Genomic DNA, 20,922 nt, shown 5'->3' with positions numbered 1-20,922 from the left:
ACTGGAACGTAAACTTGTGCTCCATCCTGCACAACCCCTTCCCTAAGGGAGCCCAAGGCAATGGAGGAAAAGACATTTGCTGCTATGTTCTTAAGCCATAGCCTTGTCTGGGCTAAAAGCTCCAAAGTGATATGCGTCCAGGTTTCCCTGCACGGGGAAGTGGTTGATCATCCCAATAATCCCATCAAAGCCGGAGCCACCATGCTCCCACTCAGGCATCTCGCTGCCTGGCATAGCCCGATATGTGGTTCAACCCTAGGGCTGGCCAGGCACCAGGCAAAGGACCTCGACCTGTGGCAAACAGCTCCTGCTGAGCAGGGACTCTCATAACTCTGGCATGTCTGAGGCCAAGGAATCCATGGCCTCCCCTGATTTCTCCTTCCAGGCGATTTGCAGATCGTGACGACACCCAGGACAGTTTATTCTCAGCCATCTGATGCTTTCTTACTCGAACGTGCTCCCACGTCGAGGGAGTGCTCAGCAAAACACACTTCTGGAGGAGAGTCCCCTGAGACTGCAAGAGTCCATGGGATTTATGTCTGCAACTTATAAAAGTTTTACTACAAATCTTCTGGCCCAAGTGAGCCAAGAGCTTGCTCCATAAATTACTACCAAGCTAGGGATTAGGAGCACTAAACCAGACGTACTTCGCAGCTAAAAATAAGGCACGGCGCAAGCTTGAAGATTTGTTCTGCCTGGAAGTTTTATTGCACCCAAACTGTATGAGATAATGTGCAACAAAGAAACACTTAGCGGATCCATCTGCTTTTGGACACGTTCGCCTGCGCAATCTCTCTGGAACTAGGCAATGAAACCGCGAAAGAAAGTGGAGTTAGATGGTGTTACCCAGCGCAGTAAAACTTTCTCCAGACAAAGAGAATGGCGTCCCCGTCCCCTCCCAGTGCTGCTTTTACTGCAGCCCTGGGGATGCTGCACTCCAGGTGCTCCGAGGACCTCGAGCTTGGGCAGGATTTGAGGCTGCTTACAAAGGACTGAGCCCCACCAGTGCTGCTGCTTGGTGTTCTTGCTGGGGAACTTCGTGCACAGTCCTAGCCCAGGTTTGGTGTCTGAGCCCAGCTGAGGGCACACGGACAGGAGGTCCCTTCCCTGGCTGGGGATGGGCGCAGGAGCTGTTGAGGTCCAGCCAGGAGTAGTTAGGTCTGGACTGGGATTGCTCCCCTCTGTCCACAGACACATTTCCAGCATGCTTAGTTTGGTCTCCCTTAGCCTGTGGGTGTGAACAGGCTTTGAGAAAGTGTTTCCCTTCTGCTAAGGCATGGCTGTATCTCCAGGGGTGCCCATCTTTCTGCTTGCTGGGTGACCAAGCACAGTCCTGCCAGCCTCCAACCTGGAGGCAGGCAAAAAAATGTAATGCAAAAATTGCAATGCGTGCAAAATTGTTCACAGAATCACAGAGTGGCTGAGGTTTGCAGGGACCTCTAGAGGTCATCTTTGCTCAAGCAGGGCCACCTAGAGCTGGTTGACCAGAACCACATCCAGATGGCTTTTCAATCTCCAAAGATAGTGACTCCGCAACCTGCTCCCATGGTTGGTCACACTTACAGTGAAAAAGTGTTTCCTGATGATCAGAGGGAACCTCCTGTGTTCCAGTTTGTGCCTGTTGCCTCTCATCCTGTCAGTGGACACCACTGAAAAGAGCCTGGCTCCGTCCTCCTTACACCCTCCCTTCAGGTATTTATATACATTGATAAGATCCCCTCCTGAGCCTCCTCTTCTCCAGGCTGAACAGCCCCAACTGCCTCAGCCTTTCCTCATAGGAGAGATGCTCCAGTTCCTTTATCATCCTTGTGGCCCTTTGTTGGACTCTCTTCAGTACATCCATGTCTTTCTTGTACTGGGGAGCCCAGAACTGGACACAGCACTCCAGGTGTGGCCTCACCAGTGCTGAGCAGAGGGAAAGGATCTCCTCCCTTGACCTGCTGGCAGTACTTTCTGTAATGCAACCCAGGATGCCTTCTTTGCTGCAAGAGCACATTGCTGGCTCGTGTTCAACTTGGTGTCCAGCAGTTATCTCCAGGTCCCTGTCTGGCAAGCTGCTTTCCAGCTGGGTGGCCCCCAGCATATATTGGTACATGGGGTTGTTCCTTCCCAGAGGCAGGACTTCACAATTCTCCTTGTTGAACTTCATAAAGTTCCTGTTGGCCCATTTTTCCAGCCTGTCAAGGTCCCTCAGGATGGCAGTACAACCCTCTGATGCATCAGCCACTCCTGCAGCAGGAGCAGAGGAGTGTGAATTCCTGCTGCAAGCTCCTGACCTAGGCCAGGGACACCCTGTGAGGAATGGAACGGAACAGCGTGGTGCAGCCACCATGCAGCATGGCTGAGGCTGGCTGGACCCCATAAGCATCAGCAGCGCTTCTAGGATGTGGATCAGCACGAGCCATGCATCCCTCAGAGACAGAGCTGTGCTGGCTGGCTGTATATTAAAGAGCTGTGTTTCTGTCAGACACCCTCTGGTGACATTGAGAGCTCTGGGAGTGAAGAACCTGTCATTCATCAGCCTCACTGGAGTCCCCGTGGCAGAGGTAAGCTCCACAGCGTATGCCCTGGGCCAGAGGACAACATTACTCACAAGGAGATGCAGGGAACGGAGTGACTTAGGGGCTATCTGTCTGCGTGCCTTAGGGTCTTCTGCCACCTGTGGCTCATCCTGTGTTCCTCCAATGTCACTGGGGCTGAGCTGCTCCAGCAACAACCTCAGAGGTGGCAGCAGGACCCAGGCACATGGCTGAGATCCCAGTCCTGCAGCGAGGGTCTGCATTAACCAGGCTGGTTAATGCTTGAGGCCATGATTGCAGCAGCATCTGAGGAGCCCTAAACATGCCCTGGCAGGACTCACCTGTCTCAGGATGACCTTCTCCGGGATGTGAACCAGTGCATGGGGGAAGGCAGGCACTGAAGCAGTCAGCAGTGGCACAGAGAGTGCAGCCAGGGGATGCACGGCTTAACAGAGCAGGGATTCGCAGCTGCTCTGTTACCCCGTCCACTGTCTGAGACAGAAGCAGCCCTGTCCTGTCACCCTGCTGAATGTGACAAGTGTGCTGCGAGTTGGAGAAATGTGACACTGTTGGACTTCAGCTGGGGCTCTGCTGCCCCTGGGTGTGAAGGAGCCCAAAGTACTGAGCTGTGGTGACCCCCTTGGTCACATCACCAGGGCACAAGTGTGCACCTGATGCACAACACCACATGCATCCTAGTCCTATGCCTGAGTGCCTCATGTCATGGGGCAGAGGAGGAGGATGAGCCACCCCATCTTGGGAACCATCTCTGTGTGTGTGCAGGGATGGAGAAAGGCAGGAATGGATTTTCTGGGAGAGGTCTGGCAGCAAATGAAACCACAGCCACAGCCCCTCAAGGAAGCCACTAAGTGTTCTGTCAGTTCCTGCATGAAAACCCAGTGAGTAGCAGAAGGAAGACAGATCTCCTACACTGACCCACAGACTGCCACCGGGGCATCCAGCCCCACAGCAGCACCCAAACACCTGCCTGGAGCCCCACGCTGGCAGCAGCATTTGCTGCTGCTCCAGGGATCTGCAGCCTCAGGTGTGCCCAGGTGGTCTTCAGGGCCACCATGAAAGGACCAGCCCTGGGAACATACCCCGCGCTGAGACCAAGCTGTGGCGCGCAGTGAAGCCATCTGTTTCCATCCTGCAGCTGCTGTCCTTCCCGTTGCAATTTACTCTGCCTCCTATAATTTATTCATCCCAGGATGCAGCTTGTACATCTGCAGTATCATTACTGGAGACGCCATTAGCTTTAAAATTTTATAAACCTCTGTGCAGGTGATAAGTTGAAAAGTTAAAGAGGGTTATTGTGGCAGGAAAAAAGGCGTATTTGCTCAGTGTTCATCTCACACCAGAGAGCCAGGCTCTGGGCAGCTTCAGAGGGACATCAGCAGAGTGGTGTAAACAAGTGAACTGTTGCCAGCTCCCAGCCAGCTCACCCAGCTGTGAATCCTTCCCCACTGGATCCATGCGCTGGCCGAGAGACCTACAGGCATTGCCATGTCCTTCTTCCCTCTTGCCCCCTTGGCTGCACCATTTTCTCAGGCCAATGACAAGAGAGGCTGCACATCCAGATGTTTGCATCTGGACGTGTTCCCCATGTTTCTACCAGAATCTGTGATGGACTTACCAGTGACTGGTGAGGGTTAGGGCAATCCTGAATCATCTGCCTGCTGTCTGCTGGTCTGGATGCTTCAGGACTCTCCAAGGAGCTGGGAAAGTCCTCACCATGTAGGTGCCCACCACTCGGAGCATGCGTGGGCTTCCCAACCTGCCACCCCTTCCTGCAGTCCCCTCCTGCCTCTCTGCTTCCTGACCAGAGGACCCAGCTGCATGTGGCCTCATTAAGGACCACAGCAATTAACTCACACTGGGGAATTTCCCCTAGGCAGGTTCCATGGTCTGGATGCAGGCATGCACTGAAGACTGTGCTTGCAAGGTTTGGCAGGGAAGCAGGCACGGGAGCCTTCACTGGAGGCCCCGCACCCCTCGCCGTGAATTAAGAACATGCTGATCACTCCTGGCAGCTGTAGGTCTCTCTGACAGTTGAGCCAGGGGGATAAATTCCCTCTCCCCAAGGCCAAGGGAGATGCGTGTACAAGGATGATTTATGGGCCGCTTGCAGGGAGTGATGAGCTGGAAGGCTGCAGGGAGCAGGGTCAGTGCCAAGCAGCTTGGGGCACAGAGGAGTGAGGGGTGGTGGGAGGGAGGGAGGATTGGCTGGGACCAGGGAGGGGAACAGAGGAGATGGGGCCCCAAAGAAGTCCTGCAGCCTGCAGACAGCTTTCTCTCTCCATGTTACAGGTGAGAGCATGGATGTGGACCAAGCATCCCAAATGCCCCCTCCATCCCTGGAATACCTGCAGCCCTGCTCAGTCTCCTGCAGCCTGAGAGCTTGGACACTGTTGCCTGTCTCCAGGCTATGGTCACAGCACAGGCAGGTGTGAGCACTGGGGACAGGCTGCTCGTGGGTCTTGCTGGCATGAGTCTGTCCATCTTGTACATCTTCTTTTCGTGCTGGTTAATGGTCCAACAAGTTATGGTTAATCTGTCCAACAAGCTGTGGCCAGGTAACCTGACTTCCACCTGCCCTTTCTGTGCACCTAGTCAGCCCCTTATACGCGTGTCACTCTGCCTCCTGTGGGTCACCATTCTGCAAGGTGGGTTTGTCACGCACTGGTTAACTGCATTTTCCAAGCCCTGAGCCCTCACATGAGCTTTGCCAGCAGTCGCTTGCTGTCCAAGTTCAAGCTTCAGCAGGCATTTCTCAGTCTGCACATCCTCTCCACCCTACAGGCATCTTGTATCTCCTTCCAGAGCCACATTTGCCCAGGATGCTCCAAGACCAGCCTGGAAGGATACAGGATCTAAATGTTCAGCTGGAGGCAATTCACAAACCTTTAGGAAACTGGAGGGGAATGAAGAATGGGGAGGTCTGCAAGACACATCAGCCCAGCTGGGACTGACCAGTTCCCAGCCTGTCCTGCTCTCATGACATTGCTAGATTGTCTTTTCCTTCCTCAAAGGACATCTATACATCAACTTTTCTGCTCCCCCTTCCTCTTCACTGTGATTTTCTGTGCCTGGTTTATTGTGGGAGATTAGCTTGAGATGGGACTGAGAAGTCTGAAATGGTCCTAAGTAGGAGGACAGGCTCATTCTGCTGCCTGCCTCGAGTAGCTGTTGTCTGCTGGGGTGACTTTGCCCCAGGGCAGAGTTCCCATTCACTTTTTGGGGTGACACACCATGGACTGTGAGCATCACCTTTCCCACATTTGCAGACCAATGTGATGGTTGATGCCAAAATAGATCAGCCTTCCCATCCTGTCTCACTCTGCTGCACAGTTCACGGTCACAGCTGAGACCTTCTCCTGATCTTCCCCACAAAGCCCTGGCTCCTTGGGAGCAGAGAGGGGACTCCTAGCAAGGCCTGGTCATCTTCTGCAGATCAGGGTGTTCTTGGGGACTTTATGACCCCCAGCGAGCCTTGATGATGCTGGACTTGTCTCCATGTGTCTTGGTGAGCTGGGAGAGAAAAGATAGCCCTGCACTGCTGTTGCTGCCAGGTTTTAGGGACATGCACCACAGTGTGGTGTGTATGGGGACAGGTGGCTGCCTGCCCCGATGTCATGCAAAGGAGGACGCTGTGGAAACAGGTCATCTTCTGCTATGATGAGATGGAGCTGGCTGGAGGATCTACCTGCTCTTGCTACACTGAGACTTTATCCACAACAATCCCTTCTGGAGTGTGAAGACCAAGTAAGACTGCACTTGATGGCCAATTCTGGCAGCCAAAACTAGCTCCTTGCTCTTCTGCTGCATTGGCTTTCTTCCCCCCATGCTGCACAACTTCCAGCCACTGATACACCAGGAAAAAGTCTTCTCTAACTGTTCCTGACTTCAGACTGGTGCCAGGTAAACAGCATGGAAATTAGTGGAGACAAGTAAATAATTTGTAAACAATCATTTATTTATTACTTTCCCCTCCTTTCCCTGTGCAAGCAGATTGCAAGATGCTTCAGAAGCACTTGCAATTTGGAGTGAGTTCTCTTGTGAGGCCTTTCCCACTCCCTATGAATAACTTATGAACAGATCAGAGTGAATATTAAAGGCCTGAAAATCCAGAGACTTGGGCTGCTGAGTAAGTACTGCTCCAGCTATCTAACGAATCAGCACTAAGTGGATTCACTGTGCTGTAATTAAAGGGTGCGCACATTTGTTAGTCAATGGGTTGCCCATCGGGTGGGGTAGGTAGCATGCAGCAAGAGAACGGTATGCCTCAGGAATGCAGGCAGGTCTATGAACGTGATTTGGACACCAAGTGTTAGCATTTGCTTTTGGGGGTGATTTGTGCTGTACAGTGCTCCTACCGAGCTGTTCATGGGAGGCAAACACAACCTGGCCAGCTGGACTGGGTTGATGCTGGAGGTTCACAGAGGAGCTTTCTGGATAGCCTCGCACATCTATAAATTATCCGAGCATTGGTAGAAGGCACGCATGGAGGGTTTAAGCCCCAAACCTACCGAGAGCACGAAGATACGCTGACTTCAAAGAGTCCGAAGCCAGGCTTGCACTTGGCTTCAGCCAGGTGCTCAGTGCCGGGCATTTATCCACCTTCAAGCTCAGCCGCCTGCTTTGTGTTATTTTTTTTCTAAAGACGATTATAATTCACTTGGAGAAAGGCTCCCAACCCCCTGCTTGGCTCCTGAGGCAAGGATTCACATCAGTGCTACATGAAATGGGGAGATGGGCTATGGGCTAAAATCCTTGTCACTCTTGCAAAGCTCCCTGCTGGCCCTGCACATGATGCTCCCCACGTCCAAGTACCAGCAGGACCCACTGCCTGGGGTTGGGCTTGCAGGATTGTGGGCTGTGTCTGATCCTGGGTGTCTTTCTCAGTGCAGATCTCAACTGTCTCCCACTGCTGGAGGAAGGGCAGGAGTCCTCACAGCTGTGAATGTGACCAGCACCCTGTCCTGAGGCACTTGGCACAGTTTCTTTCATGCCACGTGGCTTAGATGGCAGGAGGAAGAGGGACTAGATGATCTCTCCAGATCCTGCCTGTTTCCTTCACTATAGGACAAGGAGGTCCTTGGTAGGACATAAACCAGGGGTGAATGTGAGTCACATAGCTATGCATCTGGGTACCCAAATGCTTGTGGTACCTAGGGGATGCCAGCGGTCACCCTCTGTCCCCCAGAATGCCATGACTCGCCTCTGGGCATCCCGAGCACATCTACTGGCACGGTGTATGTCTTTCTGCGCCCCGCCATCACCATGGTAGGCTGTGTGCAAGGCAATGCGCTGGGATCTGGAGCGGACGGAGGGGACCGCTCCCACCGCAGGGATGGACCTGAAGCAGCACATAGCGTGAGGCCGGCCCTAGCTCCCCCTCGCCGGATCCCCCATGCATCTGTAGTCCCTTCCCCTCTCCGGCAGCCCCGTGCACCTGCACTCCAAGGCGGAGTGGGATTTATCCTGCCCCAGGCGCTCGGTGCAAGGGGTCAGCCCTAATAAACCTCGCCGGCACCGGAGCCCGGGCCAGCTGCCTCTCTTGCGCCCGCGGGGACAGCCTTCACATCCTGGGCGCGTTTTGCTATCGGTGCCTGGGGCCGCGCTCCGGACCAGCACCCATCCCGGTGGGTGCAGGGTAGGGCACGGTGGCAGCACGGCGGGGATGGGCCTCAGGGTTCCCAGCCCCCTGTTCCCCTCCCCACACCAAGCACTTTGGGTAACCCCTGGTCCGTGGGAGGCGGCGTGAAGTCATTCTGGTCCTCCAGCAAACCCGTCCAGCTGTCTGGAGCCAGCGCAGATTGTGGGACGTGTCTGGTGACTGACGGGGCCTCAAATCCACGTTTATGTGAGATGATATCGAGAGTTTTAATTTTTTTATGAGCGAGGGGTTGGGGGGAGGAGGGGAGTCCCAGGGCGGCTCGGAGGGGAGGCGGTGGTGTGTGCATGTCCGTGTGTGAGACACGTTTCGTCCCGCTGACCCCCAGCTGCAGGAGTCCTGCACAGATAAAAACGGCATCCCATCACCTCCGAGCAGCGGGGAGCAGTTGGGGAGGAGGTCGGACAATGGCTGCTAGCAGCCTGCCTGGAGCGGGGATGCGGCGGCAGGGCTGGGGGTTGGTTCTGTGGACCAAACCCTCTGGTCAGCCCCTCCTGCACATCACCAAACTCCCCTCCAGTCCCTGCCCAAGGGGTTGCTCCAGGCTCAGCCTCTTCCTCAGTAGAGGAGTCACTGGAAAGCTCTGTTGAGCTGGTCTCCTTCTTCCCCAAAGGAAAGCACACTTGATGGAGCGCCTGAGCATGACTTCTCCAACATCCAGAGCCTGGTGAGATGCTGTGGCCACTTTCAAACCCCAATGATTCTCCTGGAGAAGTTGCTCTCCTGCCCTGCAGCCTCAGAGGCAGAATTTGGTGCATGCCAGTGGTTTCCACAGGGGTACCCTGTCTACATATTGCTCTGCCCTGGTTTAATGCCTGCAAGCCTTAGCTTCTAGCCCTGCATAAAACCTCACCATGCCATTTAGGAGCAGGCCAGAGTCACCAATGCCTTTCAGCTGGCCGGAAAATTGCCTGGTTTGGTGTCAAGCAAGAGCAAGGCAGAAAGTGAGCCAAGGTGAAGCCTGGACACCTGCTCACAAGTGCCCTGTGCTGGGTGGGATCCTGCTGGGAGAGGACCTGGAACAACTGCTTGGCCAGGAAATCTTGGAAGAAGGCGGCACCTGCCTTCTGCACACCAAGGGACAGTGAGTGGTTGACCCTGTCCCCAGGGCCGCCTCAGCACCAGGTGACTTCCAAAGGTGGAGGAGATGCCCATGGGGAGCTGGGAGCCGCGTGCCATCAATGTCCCATGGCAAAGGCTGTGAGGTGGCCACCAAGGTCACACACTGCCATCCTTGACTGCAGGATGGGGACTTCCAGGTGGTGCCTGGCTCTTTCAGTGGGAAGATCCCGTCCCTGCTTCCTGCAGACAGTGGGGATGGAGCAACCTCTCCCCGAACTGGCTGGAGTGCCTGCGCGCAATGACTCTTACCCGGAAAGGAGGAGGGGGGCCGAGGCCTCTTTGTAACCCAATCTCGTCTGCATGGGCCCCTTTGTTGTTATTACATTTATTTATTGATCCCCCTTGGGAAAACCTTAGCGGTGCTGGACTTGCCGGGCTTTATTAATGGGGGTGGGGGGTGAGGGAAGGGGAGGGGGGCCAAACAGAGAGCTCAGACCATCTGTTCCCACCAAAGGGATGGAGCAACAATAGCCATGTTTATAAAACTCCTCTGCAACTCATTGTGTTTGCAAAAGGAGAGCTTCCACATCAAAGGCCATTTCCGCTCCCGCTGCTTGGGGCCCCTCCATCTTCTAACATCCTGCAAGGATCACCCCATCTTGGTCCCCTCCTCCCCCCGGCAGCCCCGGGCGCGTGGTGAGGTGGTAGTGGCATCACCCACGGAGGGACCACCACGGCCGGGGACACCCCGGCCAAAGGGAGCGTGTGTCAGCCTGCTTGTATCTTATGGTCCAGAGGGACTTTCCAAGGTGGGGGGGGTTCTCCTGGAAGCAATAAAACTCTACCGTAAGGCACTGGATAGAGTTTGCCAGGCACTGGTGATGGGAACATGAATATGCCGAGCACAGGAGGCCTGTCCCCAGGCTGGCTTCATTCAGTCTACTGGAACAGCAATGTTTGTGAAGCCGCTTTGGTTTTGCTCAAATTTCAGATGTGGAAAAAAAGGAAGAAAAACAAAAAACAAGCAAGGGAGTGGGGTCTGGCCACGTCAAAGCTGGCTGATGGGGTTGTTCATAATGAAACAACTGTGTTTGGCTTTGCTCTAGGCTTGTATTAGATTATCTGTTACAACCAGACATGAAATAAGGACCATTAAACAGCAGTGAAATATTTTGACTGAACCAGTATGTTGTTTTTTCTTCCCAAAATGATCTTTATGGACAAGATGAGGGTTTAGTTCTGGCTCAGATCAAAGCTGAATGTCTTCTTGGGGACTTGGAGTTGTCAGCTGTCTTCTGACCACAACCTGGCCCTGTGGCTGGGGGACAGGCTGCTCTGGGGTGCGTCTGCAGGCTGGAGGTCTGGGACATGTCCAGGCTGTCACACGTCCCCAGCATGATTCTGAATAATGGCATGTCACCTCCTGGGACTGCAGCTTCTTCCCTGTTTGCTGGTGCTTTATGGTAACGACTGTCTCCGTGGGGTGATTCACACATGGGTTGGTGACTCTGCTGGGGTTTGTGCCCACCACGTGTAAGGAACGGAGGAACTTCTCCTAGGGATGTGGGAATGTCCCAGTCTAGCCTTGGACAAAACTGAGACCTCTGGAAGATGCTGCCAGCCTGCAAGAGGGCACTTTGTCACCCACCCTCTCTGCACCGTCAAGTTGTGCAAGGACCTGATTTCCAGCCCGTAGGAGAGGCACCCTGACAGCAGGCTGGTGGCTTGGCAGGGACAGGCTGTCTCACGCCTTCGAACCACCCCTTCCATCCTGGAAGGGGGAAACCTCCTCAGAGACTATATGATGCCTTCTTGGGAAGCAGTCCAAGTCTCTGTTGGCTGTGTCCCCTTGACCTGTCCTCCTCCACCCTGCTGGAAGAGACCTGAGCACGGTCCCTGATCACTCCTGGCAGGGTGTAGGAAGCACAGTGCTCTCTCACAGCACTTAGCAGCTTCCCCAGGAACTGTGCAGGAAAGAAGAAGAGGAGCCCAGACTTCTGGGAGACACTTTCATTTCATGCCTAAGCCACTACTCTGCTGCTCAGCCACACAGCTCCATTAAGTCCCCTTCTGGCTGTCTTCTTTCCATCAATCACCCCGTCTCCATGAGCAGCCCAGACACCGGATCTGGGTTATAAATAAGACAATCAATCAGTGATGCTATTAGATAAACAGAGTGGCAGAAGCCGAATTAATGCTTGGCTTTTTCTTGAAAGGGAGGAAAAAGGAGTCAATTGCTTATTAGGGGACCCTGCTGTGGTCTGGTCTCTGTGCTGCAGCTAAGGCAGGTGGGCTGTGCTCGGCTGCTGTGTCTGCGTGCAGGGAGGTTTGGGGTGCTGTGAAGAGATGGTCTGTGTGGGTCACACTGGCCAGAGCAGGCAAGGGACTGGGGCAGACTGGAGGTGTGCAGGGAGGTCACAGCACTGGGGAGGTGATGGGGAGCTGGGAAGGCAATGGCGGGTGCTGCTCATCCAGCCACGGTGGAGCTTGGGGGCGAGGAGGTTTCAGAGCTGGTCTGGTGGGGAAGGAGAGCATCAGGCTGCAGGCGAAGGTGTCTGGGGACCGGGGACACAGTGCCAGGGCAGAGGCTGAGCCATTCAGGATGGACATGAGGAATAGGAGAGTCACTGTTCTGAGGCTCTTCAAACAACAGACGGCCTCTGCTGGAGAGGCATCATGTCCTGATCTGGAGCCACCAAGGGATAAGATGGTCCAAGGCTGTCATTCGCAGTCTGCTGTGACCATCTGTCACCTCTTGCTGCTACAAGCCTCTGCCCTAGAGCACTGTGGGGATGCTCGGGGCTGCTGTTACCCCCAGGGACCCCACCTGCAGCTCCATCTGTGTCTCTGTGTGGTGGTAGCTGAAATCGCTCAAAGGTCCTGGGCTTTTTCCTGCACCACTGGGAGCAGGCAGGAGCCTTTCCTCATGGTGGGACCCTGGTGTCTAAGCCATCTCTCCTGCCACTGGGGAAGAAAGTCCTGGGAGGAAGGCTATAACCTGCCAAGGCCATCCAGTGCTACATCTCCGTACAGGAGACGTAGGCATTTTCTGAACCAATACCCTGTGGTTTGGTGTGGGCTCTTGTGTTTTGCTAGACTTGACACCATTACAAGTTGAGGACTGGGACAGTCTGTGCTCCTCCAAGTCAAGCTGACTCTATTTACATCCTCACCCCTCACAGATACTGCTCTTCATGCTCTCACCCTGGGGACCACCTTCCACCAGCTCCTGCTGCTTTCGCTTCCACCCCCCACCTCTCCCTGTTGTTGTGATGGAGGAGGACGTTTGCCCCTGGGGGACCAGGTCTACCCCTGTGCAAATAAGCATCAGCTCTCCTCTGCCAGCTGGCTTGATGGATCCCACCTGGCATTTTTACCTGGCTGGGCAGGATGCTCTTGCACTTGGGTCTGGCTGTGCAGCTATCAGTGTGCTTTCTTGGCAGCTGAGCCTGCCTTCACACCCCTCTGACTCCCTACTCTCACCTGGGACTGTCTAATGTTCTGCCAGAGCCAAAACGTACAGCACCGTGCCCACTGCTCATCCTTTATCCACCAAAGCGTGGTACACCATCAAAGCCCAACAACTCATCTCTGTCAGCCTGATTTGTGATAAATACGCTGCTTGTTATCACCTAGGGGCTCTAGGCTCCTGGGAGGCTGGTGTGGGAGCTGGAAGCTTCTCCAACTATTGGGTTGAGGAAGGTGAGATCTCTGCTGGCACCTGCCTCAGGAAAGGATGCAAGAGGTGCAGTGATTCTGACCCAGTCCACTGTTCAGCCCATCACTCAAGCAAGGGGTCTTTCTGCTTCCTACGAGGCCTCATGGCCAGGAAATAGCTCCTGCTTTCCAGCCACACTGCTGATCCCTCTTGCAGAGCCTGGGGAGCTCAGCGCAAGGCTGCTCTCGCATCAGCAACAGCCGAAAATAACACCTGAGGTGGGATTTACTGCCACATGTGTGCTGGGAAGATACAGGGACCTGCTGCACCCGGCTGATGTATTGGATTTCAGGTTATGCGATGCACAGGTCTCTCTGAGCACTGTAATTCCCTCTTTCTTCCTGTATGGATTTATACCGCTAAGTGGATGGATTTTCTGCTTGGCAGGGACGCTCCCCTGGGACCTTCCCCAGTTCGAAACATCTCTGCACATCTGTACATAATATTGCTGGGGCACTTCATGAGTGGGCTTTTACGACACCCCTTGCTTTATGGACTGCCGCTTAATCTGGCCAGGCACTGCGGAGGGGCTGACGAACGGCATCCCAGAGCCAGTGGCAGGCTGTGTGCCAACTCCAGGTGCCAGAGGGTGCCTGGGGCTGTGTGTGAAAGCCACCGCTCTCAGATGGCTTCTCATACAGCTGCCCTGGGCAGTAAGAGCACTGCTCCCTGGGTCCTTGAAACAGCTTGAGAGGGACAGGTTTCCTCTGCTTAATAACCTGAGACAGCATGCTTCTGGACCAGGCATGGAGATCCTGGGTGGAGATGAAGGCAATCTGTCTGTCTGGGATGCTTCCCTCAGGCAAGGGCTGGGCCTGACATTTTCATCTCTGCTAAGAGCTGTCCCTTCCCCCTGCCCCAAAGAGCCATCTGCTATGGTAGATTACCCTGGCTTTTAGCACTGTGAATCCATAATTAGTGCATAATTAATTACCAGATGTTTTTAACACTAATGAAACATTAATAAATGACGGAAGCATGTTGTGTGGTAATGGAACATTAACCAGTGAACCAAACCAGCATGTGGGGCAGTGCTGCTGCCGGCACAGCCAAGCCGCAGGCAGGTCTGTGTGGGACTGAGCTCTCCTCTAATAAAGCCCCAGCATGGTAAAAATCACAGCAAGTGCCTGGTGGGAGCTAGCAACCTGCTTGGTGCTGCCTTCAGGTCTTGCAGAGCCAGGGCTGTGGCTCCTTCACCCCCATCCTTCCTTCTGCCCATCCACCCACCCACTCACCCACCCATCCATCTGTCCACCCATGCATCCACCCATCCATCCATCCATCCATCCATCCATCCACCCACCCACCCATCTGCCAACTGGAGAGACGCTGTTGGGGCACTGGGCAGGCAATTTGCTAAAAAATTGAGCTTTTTTTGCCCCTGGGATGAACTGCAGCTCCAGTTGGTGCTCACAAGCAAGGCACATGGGGAGAGGCCAGACCCCGACATGGTGTGCTTTGCTGCACCCATCACCCCCACGCTGGGTCTCTGTAAGCCCTGTCCTGATGGAAGTTTAATTCAGAGCATCTGGGCCAGTGACATTTTCCTAACGTGAAATTATTAATCAGACAAGGAAAGTGCATTAATTGAGACTACGTGCCACCTCCAGCCTCTGGGCTGCAGCGGGGCACAGGCAGGTCTCCATACCCCTGCCTGCCCGAGAGGTGTAAGGGTGCTATCAGACCTCGGGGACACATCAGATCCCCAAGGGCCCGTGATCGGGGACATGTGGCACCTTCCCATCACAGTGCAGATACCACATGGGGTGGTGACAACCATCCCCTTTACATTATCAGGAGTTATCCAGGGGTGGGTACCCTCCTTGCACCTTCTCAGGATGTCCCAAAGGCCACTTTTTGGGTCCCTCACCCCCTGGGGAGATGATGCTATGGGCTCAAGCCCTGGGGCAGGTTCCAGGGTGTGTGTGTGTGTGTGTCCCTCACTGCCATCCCCATGTCCTCCCCATCACAGCCAGCACCACGTACGTGAGCAGGCAGCCAAACCCATCCACTCCAGCCGGAGGGTAAATAACACCCAGAGCTGCCAGTCATCATGAAATGATCATTTAATGAAGACCGTCTCTCCTGGTGCATGTGTGTGTGTGCGTGTGTGCATTGTCTCTGTGTGAGCTTTTTTTTATCCCCTCTATTATTATTTTTTTTGATTTTTTTTTTTATATATATACATCTATAAAAAATTCAAATACAGCATGTCAACAGTGGGAATACTAGGACGTACGGTATTAAATACTGCGCTTGGGTCCAGGCAGGGGCAAAAGGAGGTGTCTTTACAAAACAGGGCTTGGGGCAGGATGGGGAGGAGAGCAGAGCAGGCATGGGGACAGCGGGGGATAGCAGGGGACAGCAGGGGACAGCGGGGGACGGGTCTGCAGGGCTCCAGCTCTAAAGGCAACAGCAGAGCTATTCTGCTTTTGTTGGAGAATGAGACAAAGACGTCAATGGGGGCGATTCCCTGTATCCAACGTGGTTAAAAGTTTGGGGCTGATGTGGGGATGGGGTTGGGGGTGGCGAAGGCTCCTGCAGGGTGCAGCAGGGGGGGAGCTGGAGGGGCAGCTCTCCCAGGTGATTGGCAGGGGTTTTATCGGTGTTTCACTTCCTTTTTTTTTTCCATTAAAACCCTGCCAGCTCCCTGCTCCTCACCACACTTGTGAAAGCCACCAGTTTTTCCCTCCATCATTCCCTTGGAAGGGACCAAGACCCCCCACCTGTGCACCCCTCCAGCTTCGCCACACGGTCAAGAGCTCAGGGGAGCGAGTCCGGTCCTTGGGAGACCCCCTTCTGCCATATGGGGGTACACAGCTGGGAACATCATTCCCCTCACCACCCCCCCCATTTTCATATCCCCTTTTCTCGGTGCACCGTCACGCTCCCTGTCACCCGGGTGGGCGGCGGGGCGGCGGGCACGTCTTTGGCATGGGGGGGTTAGCTGTATGAGCGGGGTCCTCGGCTGCGGTGCGGTGCCCGGGCTCGCTTCGCTTTGCTGGGGAAAGGGGGACGGGGATGGGGGGGGACAAGTGCGTCTCCTCGCTCCGGGCTGGGAGAAGATTTTGCAGCTCCCCAGGGGACGGCAGCAGCTCTGTCCTCCTCCGAAGCGATGGCGAGAAGTGTGATACGTCCTCAACGTGTGCAAAATCGAAGAGATAAGAGACTCAACCCGGGAGGGGGGCAGCAGGGCGGGGGGTGGTGGCGGCGGTGGGCGGTGGGAAGGCGTCTGCGCTGGGCTGCGACGGACGGACGGACAGATGGGGATCTGCAAGCAGGGAGGAGAGGAGTCACTGGTCCTGCTCCAGGCTTAGCTGTGCCCAGCCACCAAGGGGACACACCGAGCAGAACCTGGCCTTCTTCCATAGGATAATTCACCCCTTCCCAGAACCCAGTTGCCCAAACCCAGCACCTCCACCTCGCAGGGCTGGACCCTGCCCATCCACCCCTGGCTGCGTGCCACCACCTCTCCCATTGCCACTGCTAACGTCACACGTGGAGATGACACAGCTGGAGGAGAGGGAAGGACCCTGCGCCCACGGGAGCTGCCTTGCGATGGCTCCTCCTTGGTCACCGAAGGATGGGTGGCATGTCTTTTATCCCCCAAAGTGACACACGTGGCTGCTGCCACAATCGATCCCCCAGTCTTTGGGCAGCATGGGTACAGGGAAAGGGCATGGGGATGGGGGGACCCATGAGACCGCAGCCATGACCCGGAGAAGAATGGGGCATTTTGGGGCTCTCCAGGCTGCCAGCTCTGTTCTAAGCCAAACCAAGGATATTTTTGAGATGCATCTCTGAATTTTCTGATCTCAGACAATTCTTCTTCCATCACTACACAGAGGCCTTAGACTTCCACATGGTTTCTTTGCCTCTTAAAAAACAGCAGTGGGAAGGGGGGAGGACTGCTGAGAATGAGGCATCAAAGACTGATCCTTTGCAGGAAAATGTTTGAAAAGCCATTTTTGAGATCTCCACCAGAACACTCAATCTGGAAAAACAGCCAGATTTGGTGCATTGACAAAAAAATGCAAGAAAAACCCAAATGGCTTGTTTTCAATGCCCTTCGCCCACAGCCTGGTTGGACCACCCCCTTCCCAACCATGCTGGAGCCCCTGAGGTCCCCATATCCCTGCCCCCTTCCAGCACCCACATCCCCTCTCTTACACCCCCAGTTTGGAAGTTATACTCACTAAATAAAGAGGACACCATAGGCAGCCAAGACCAGTCCAGCTGTCCAACACACTGCCACGGCCCCACTGCCCACCACAGCCCCCTTGTCGCAGATCTTGGTGGTGGGGGGCGGCATGAAAGAGGAGGTGCTAGCGCTTGTTGTCTCTGCAGGGAGGGAGAGTGGATGGTTAGGGGACCCAGGATGTCCTGGGATGCATGCTGTAGGGACAGCCCCACTCCCTCGCCGGTGGTGACACGGTACTGTCCCATCCCCAAATTGCCCCTCTCACTGCCATGCCACACTAGGGCTGAGCTGGGGGGCTGGGATGATAAGCCAGGGGATGGTGTGGTCCATGAGACCTTCCCTGCTCTGGCACTGGGACTATTGCTTGGAAATGCTTGTACCCCCAGGCAGAGCTGGGCATCCCTCCTGGTCCCATCCTGCCCGGCCAGGCTGCTCTGTGCATCAGCTCTGTAAAAATTTTGGCTAAGAAGTCAGGATGACATGGCCACAGGTACTCAGCAGAGAGCATCACCCAGCGAGGGAATGTCCCCCAGACATGGCTGCAGCTGGTGGGCTGGCTCACAGGGCTTGTCCTCCTCTGTACAGGACCAGATGGGTTGCCTGTCCCTGTGGAGGGCTGCAGGATTGCAGGGAGGGCTTGGATGGTCAGTCAGGCTAGGGCAACTTCGGTCACATCCAGAGGGTCTCAGAGTGCTCCCAGCCAGGCTATCTGGGGGGCCACAGGGAGTCTGTCTTCATGTCTTTCAGAATCCACTCAGGTGTCACAGTGAGGCTCAGCTGTGGAGCTGGGGTGTCCCACATCAGCCCTGCATGGCTGCAGCCAGCTGCATGCACAGGCACATATGTGCGAGGGACACATGTGTGAAGGACACGCATATGCCTGCACAGGGAGTAGGCAGGTACCATTGGGAGTGGCATTTGCATTTAGCACGATGCAGGTGGGTATAGAAGCAAACCCAAAAGTCTGACACCAGCACTGCTGCCAAGGTGTGCCTGCACTCCTTGTGGGGTCTTATGCCCCTGGGGATGAGGGGCTGCAAATCCCTGCTGCTGCCTGAACCCCCAGTTGCTCTACTGGATGCTGTTTCTGCCACCCATTGGCAGCAGGGCTTGCACCTACCACATCCCCATGCACAGAGCATTGTCAGGGCCTACAGAGGTGCCTGCACAGCTCTGGCAGCACATGGCTTGCACACACGTACTGGAATCTGTACGCACAGCTGGGCTAGAGCTTGGAGGGCGGGGGCACTGAGCACTCCCCCTCCCCACACGCACATCTGGCCAGCTCACATGTGCCGCCCCAACCAGAAGTCCTGCCTGCCTGCCTGCACACCAGTGCTTCCCCCTGCCCTGCTGCTGGTGCCAGCCAGGGCAACTGGCGCAGGGTCCGCTGCAGCCCTTCTGGGAAACGGAGGGCTGATAACGCCCATTTGGACACAGTCCCAGCTCTTTCCTAGAAACAGAGGCTTGTTAACTTTGTGGCTTTTATTTTGAATTGGCATCGCTCCGAGCCATTGTGCGGGGTCGGAGGTGTGGAGGGGGTAGGACTGGAGAGGGACTGCTGGGGGGGGGCGCAGCACTTGAAGGAATAATAATAACAGTAGTAGTAGTAGTAGTAATAATAATAGTAATCCCAGCTTTGTTATCAGACCCCAAGCATCCTGGTGAGGAGGATGCTGGAGCCAGGTGAGCTGAGTCAGCACCCCTCAGGCCACGGTTGCATCCGTTCCCAGGGCCATGGGGGGGGGGTAAAGTGTAGGGTGAAGGGCTGCAGCACCCCTGGGTGCTGGGGGGGATCTCCTTGGCTGGGGGTGAAACTTGCACAGAGCCAGACAGGGGGTCCCCTCAGGAGCCAGGACTCCTGAGTTCCCTTCCCTGCTGTGGGCACAGCCTGTATATACTGGGAGGGGGGCTCTCACCTGTGACCTGGGCCTCCGTGGTGAGATGCTTGGGCTCCTCAGTCCAGGGGGTGGCATGGACGGCCACGCTCCAGTCACTCCACGTGCCGATGTCATTGTCCTTGGCCGCCACCTGGATGATGTACTCCTTGCCAGCATAGGCATCCGTGATGGTGTGTGATGTCCCGTCCGACAGCTCAACCTGCGGGCAGCAGCGGGGAGGGGGGGACGGTCAGAGGAACCCTTGGCACTGGGAGGTGTAAGACGATCGGTATGTTCAGCTCGGCTAGAGGATGATAACGAGACTTTTGCAGCACTTGGGGAAGTGCTATGGGGTTTTGGGCAGAGGCATGAACCCAGGACAGGGATGCAGGGGAAGAATGCTCCAGCTGCAACTAAGCCAAAGGTCTGGTGAGTCCCTGTCCCGCTCCTAAACTCACGGTGCAGGAGCAGAGCGGCTTCCTCTAGAGGTCACCAGAAACTAGCAGATGTGCACACAGGCTCCGCTTGGACATGTTAGGATGGCTGGGAGCCCGACATCCAGGGCAGCGGCTGGGATGCATGCACACAACTTTCTGGGCATCACTGACACTGCTGGGAGGAGGCTTCCCCCACCAGCACACCTCTGGCCACCCTGCTCCTGTGCCTGCTGGCGTCCCACCAGCTTGGCTTGCATCCCTTTGGCTGGGCCCTTGGACAAGGATCAAGCCGAGTGCAGCCGTCTCTCCTAGAAAAACTCCCTCTGTCCTGTTGTCATTGCAGCCTGGGCCATGGGAGGTCCTGCCATCCTCCTGGAGATGCGGCTGCCGGTGCAATGGTTTAACCCCAGATTGAGTCCACACCTTCTGGGGATCTCTGATCCACTTGGTGCTTGGCTCAAGGACAGGGGGATGCAGGTGCTCGGCAGAAATGCACCCACATCGCATGGCCACCACCAGAGAAAACATGCCTGGCTGGTAGAGGAGGAGGGCTCAGCACCCTACTGACCTTCCAGGGATGGAGCCAGGCTTGGCCTCAGGGTGCTGAGGGCATGGAGGGGACCAGGGTGGGAGGATCCTGCAGAGGCTGTGTGGGAGATCACCCTCCATCCAGTCTCTGAGGCTGAGGACCAACACCCTGCCGGCTTCATTCCCTCCCTTCACTGCCTGTTCATGGCATGGGGGGGGGACACAGGGCATCCCTTGTCCTTCCCCTGTGCCCTGGCTGACACAAACCACCTTCTCTCTGGATACATTTTGATAATAAAGATGCTGGGGGGATGAGGGATGATGTGGGTCTGACGCAGCCCATCTGCGAGTGCTGGTGCCCAGCCAGGGGCTCATGCTCGAGCAGAACAAGCAGCACTTCATGGGTGTGCAGAACTTCATGGTGCAACCCATGTGGGGTCCTCCACGTCTCCCCAGCCACCCAGGCGAAGGTCAGGCAAAGGATCCCACTGCCCTGGGGAGCACCGACAACTGAGTTTAAGATCTCAGTTCAACGACAGGAGCAAGATGGAGCCAAAAACTTCTGCCTGGTCCTTGATCACATCCTGAAGCCCAAAGAGAGAAAAGCTGCACCTTTGAGGTGCCCGGGGGTACCTGGGCCAATGTACCTGGGGGATAAGGCTGCCCTGGCACTGTGGCTTTACACACGCTGGGATGGTGTGCATAGCAGGGACACATGTGATGGCCCAGCCAGTGGCCAGCATGGTTAATCTCATCACTCTGCTGCTTGCAGGGGTACTTGAAAAGCAGGAAGCCACCCTGAGAAAGACCCAGCCCTTTTCCAGTCCCCCCAGTACAGCACATGCAACGTCCCAGCACAGATTTAATCCCTTTGGCACACAAACTGCAGCCCCCCCCCCC

The 20,922-nt window shown here is 55.4% G+C and overlaps 1 protein-coding gene across 5 annotated transcripts in view; it reads right to left on the bottom strand.

Annotated features, from left to right (window-relative positions):
- Positions 1-15,024: 15,024 nt before the first annotated feature.
- CNTFR (ciliary neurotrophic factor receptor) overlaps positions 15,025-20,922 on the bottom strand; it is a 214,230-nt gene continuing 208,332 nt past the window's right edge. For all 5 annotated transcript variants that reach the window (XM_075020556.1, XM_075020558.1, XM_075020554.1 and 2 more), the window contains 3 exons: positions 19,097-19,277; positions 17,173-17,317; positions 15,025-16,247 (listed from right to left, as the gene is read on the bottom strand). In XM_075020556.1, coding sequence (XP_074876657.1) covers position 16,247; positions 17,173-17,317; positions 19,097-19,277 — 327 coding nt within the window. In that variant the 3' untranslated portion in view covers positions 15,025-16,246. The remainder of the gene's footprint in view (positions 16,248-17,172; positions 17,318-19,096; positions 19,278-20,922) is intronic.

The sequence above is a fragment of the Buteo buteo genome, chromosome Z (genome assembly GCF_964188355.1).
Source record: "Buteo buteo chromosome Z, bButBut1.hap1.1, whole genome shotgun sequence".
In the NCBI taxonomy this organism is placed as follows: Eukaryota; Metazoa; Chordata; class Aves; order Accipitriformes; family Accipitridae; genus Buteo; species Buteo buteo.
This window is presented reverse-complemented; position numbering and strand designations above follow the sequence as displayed.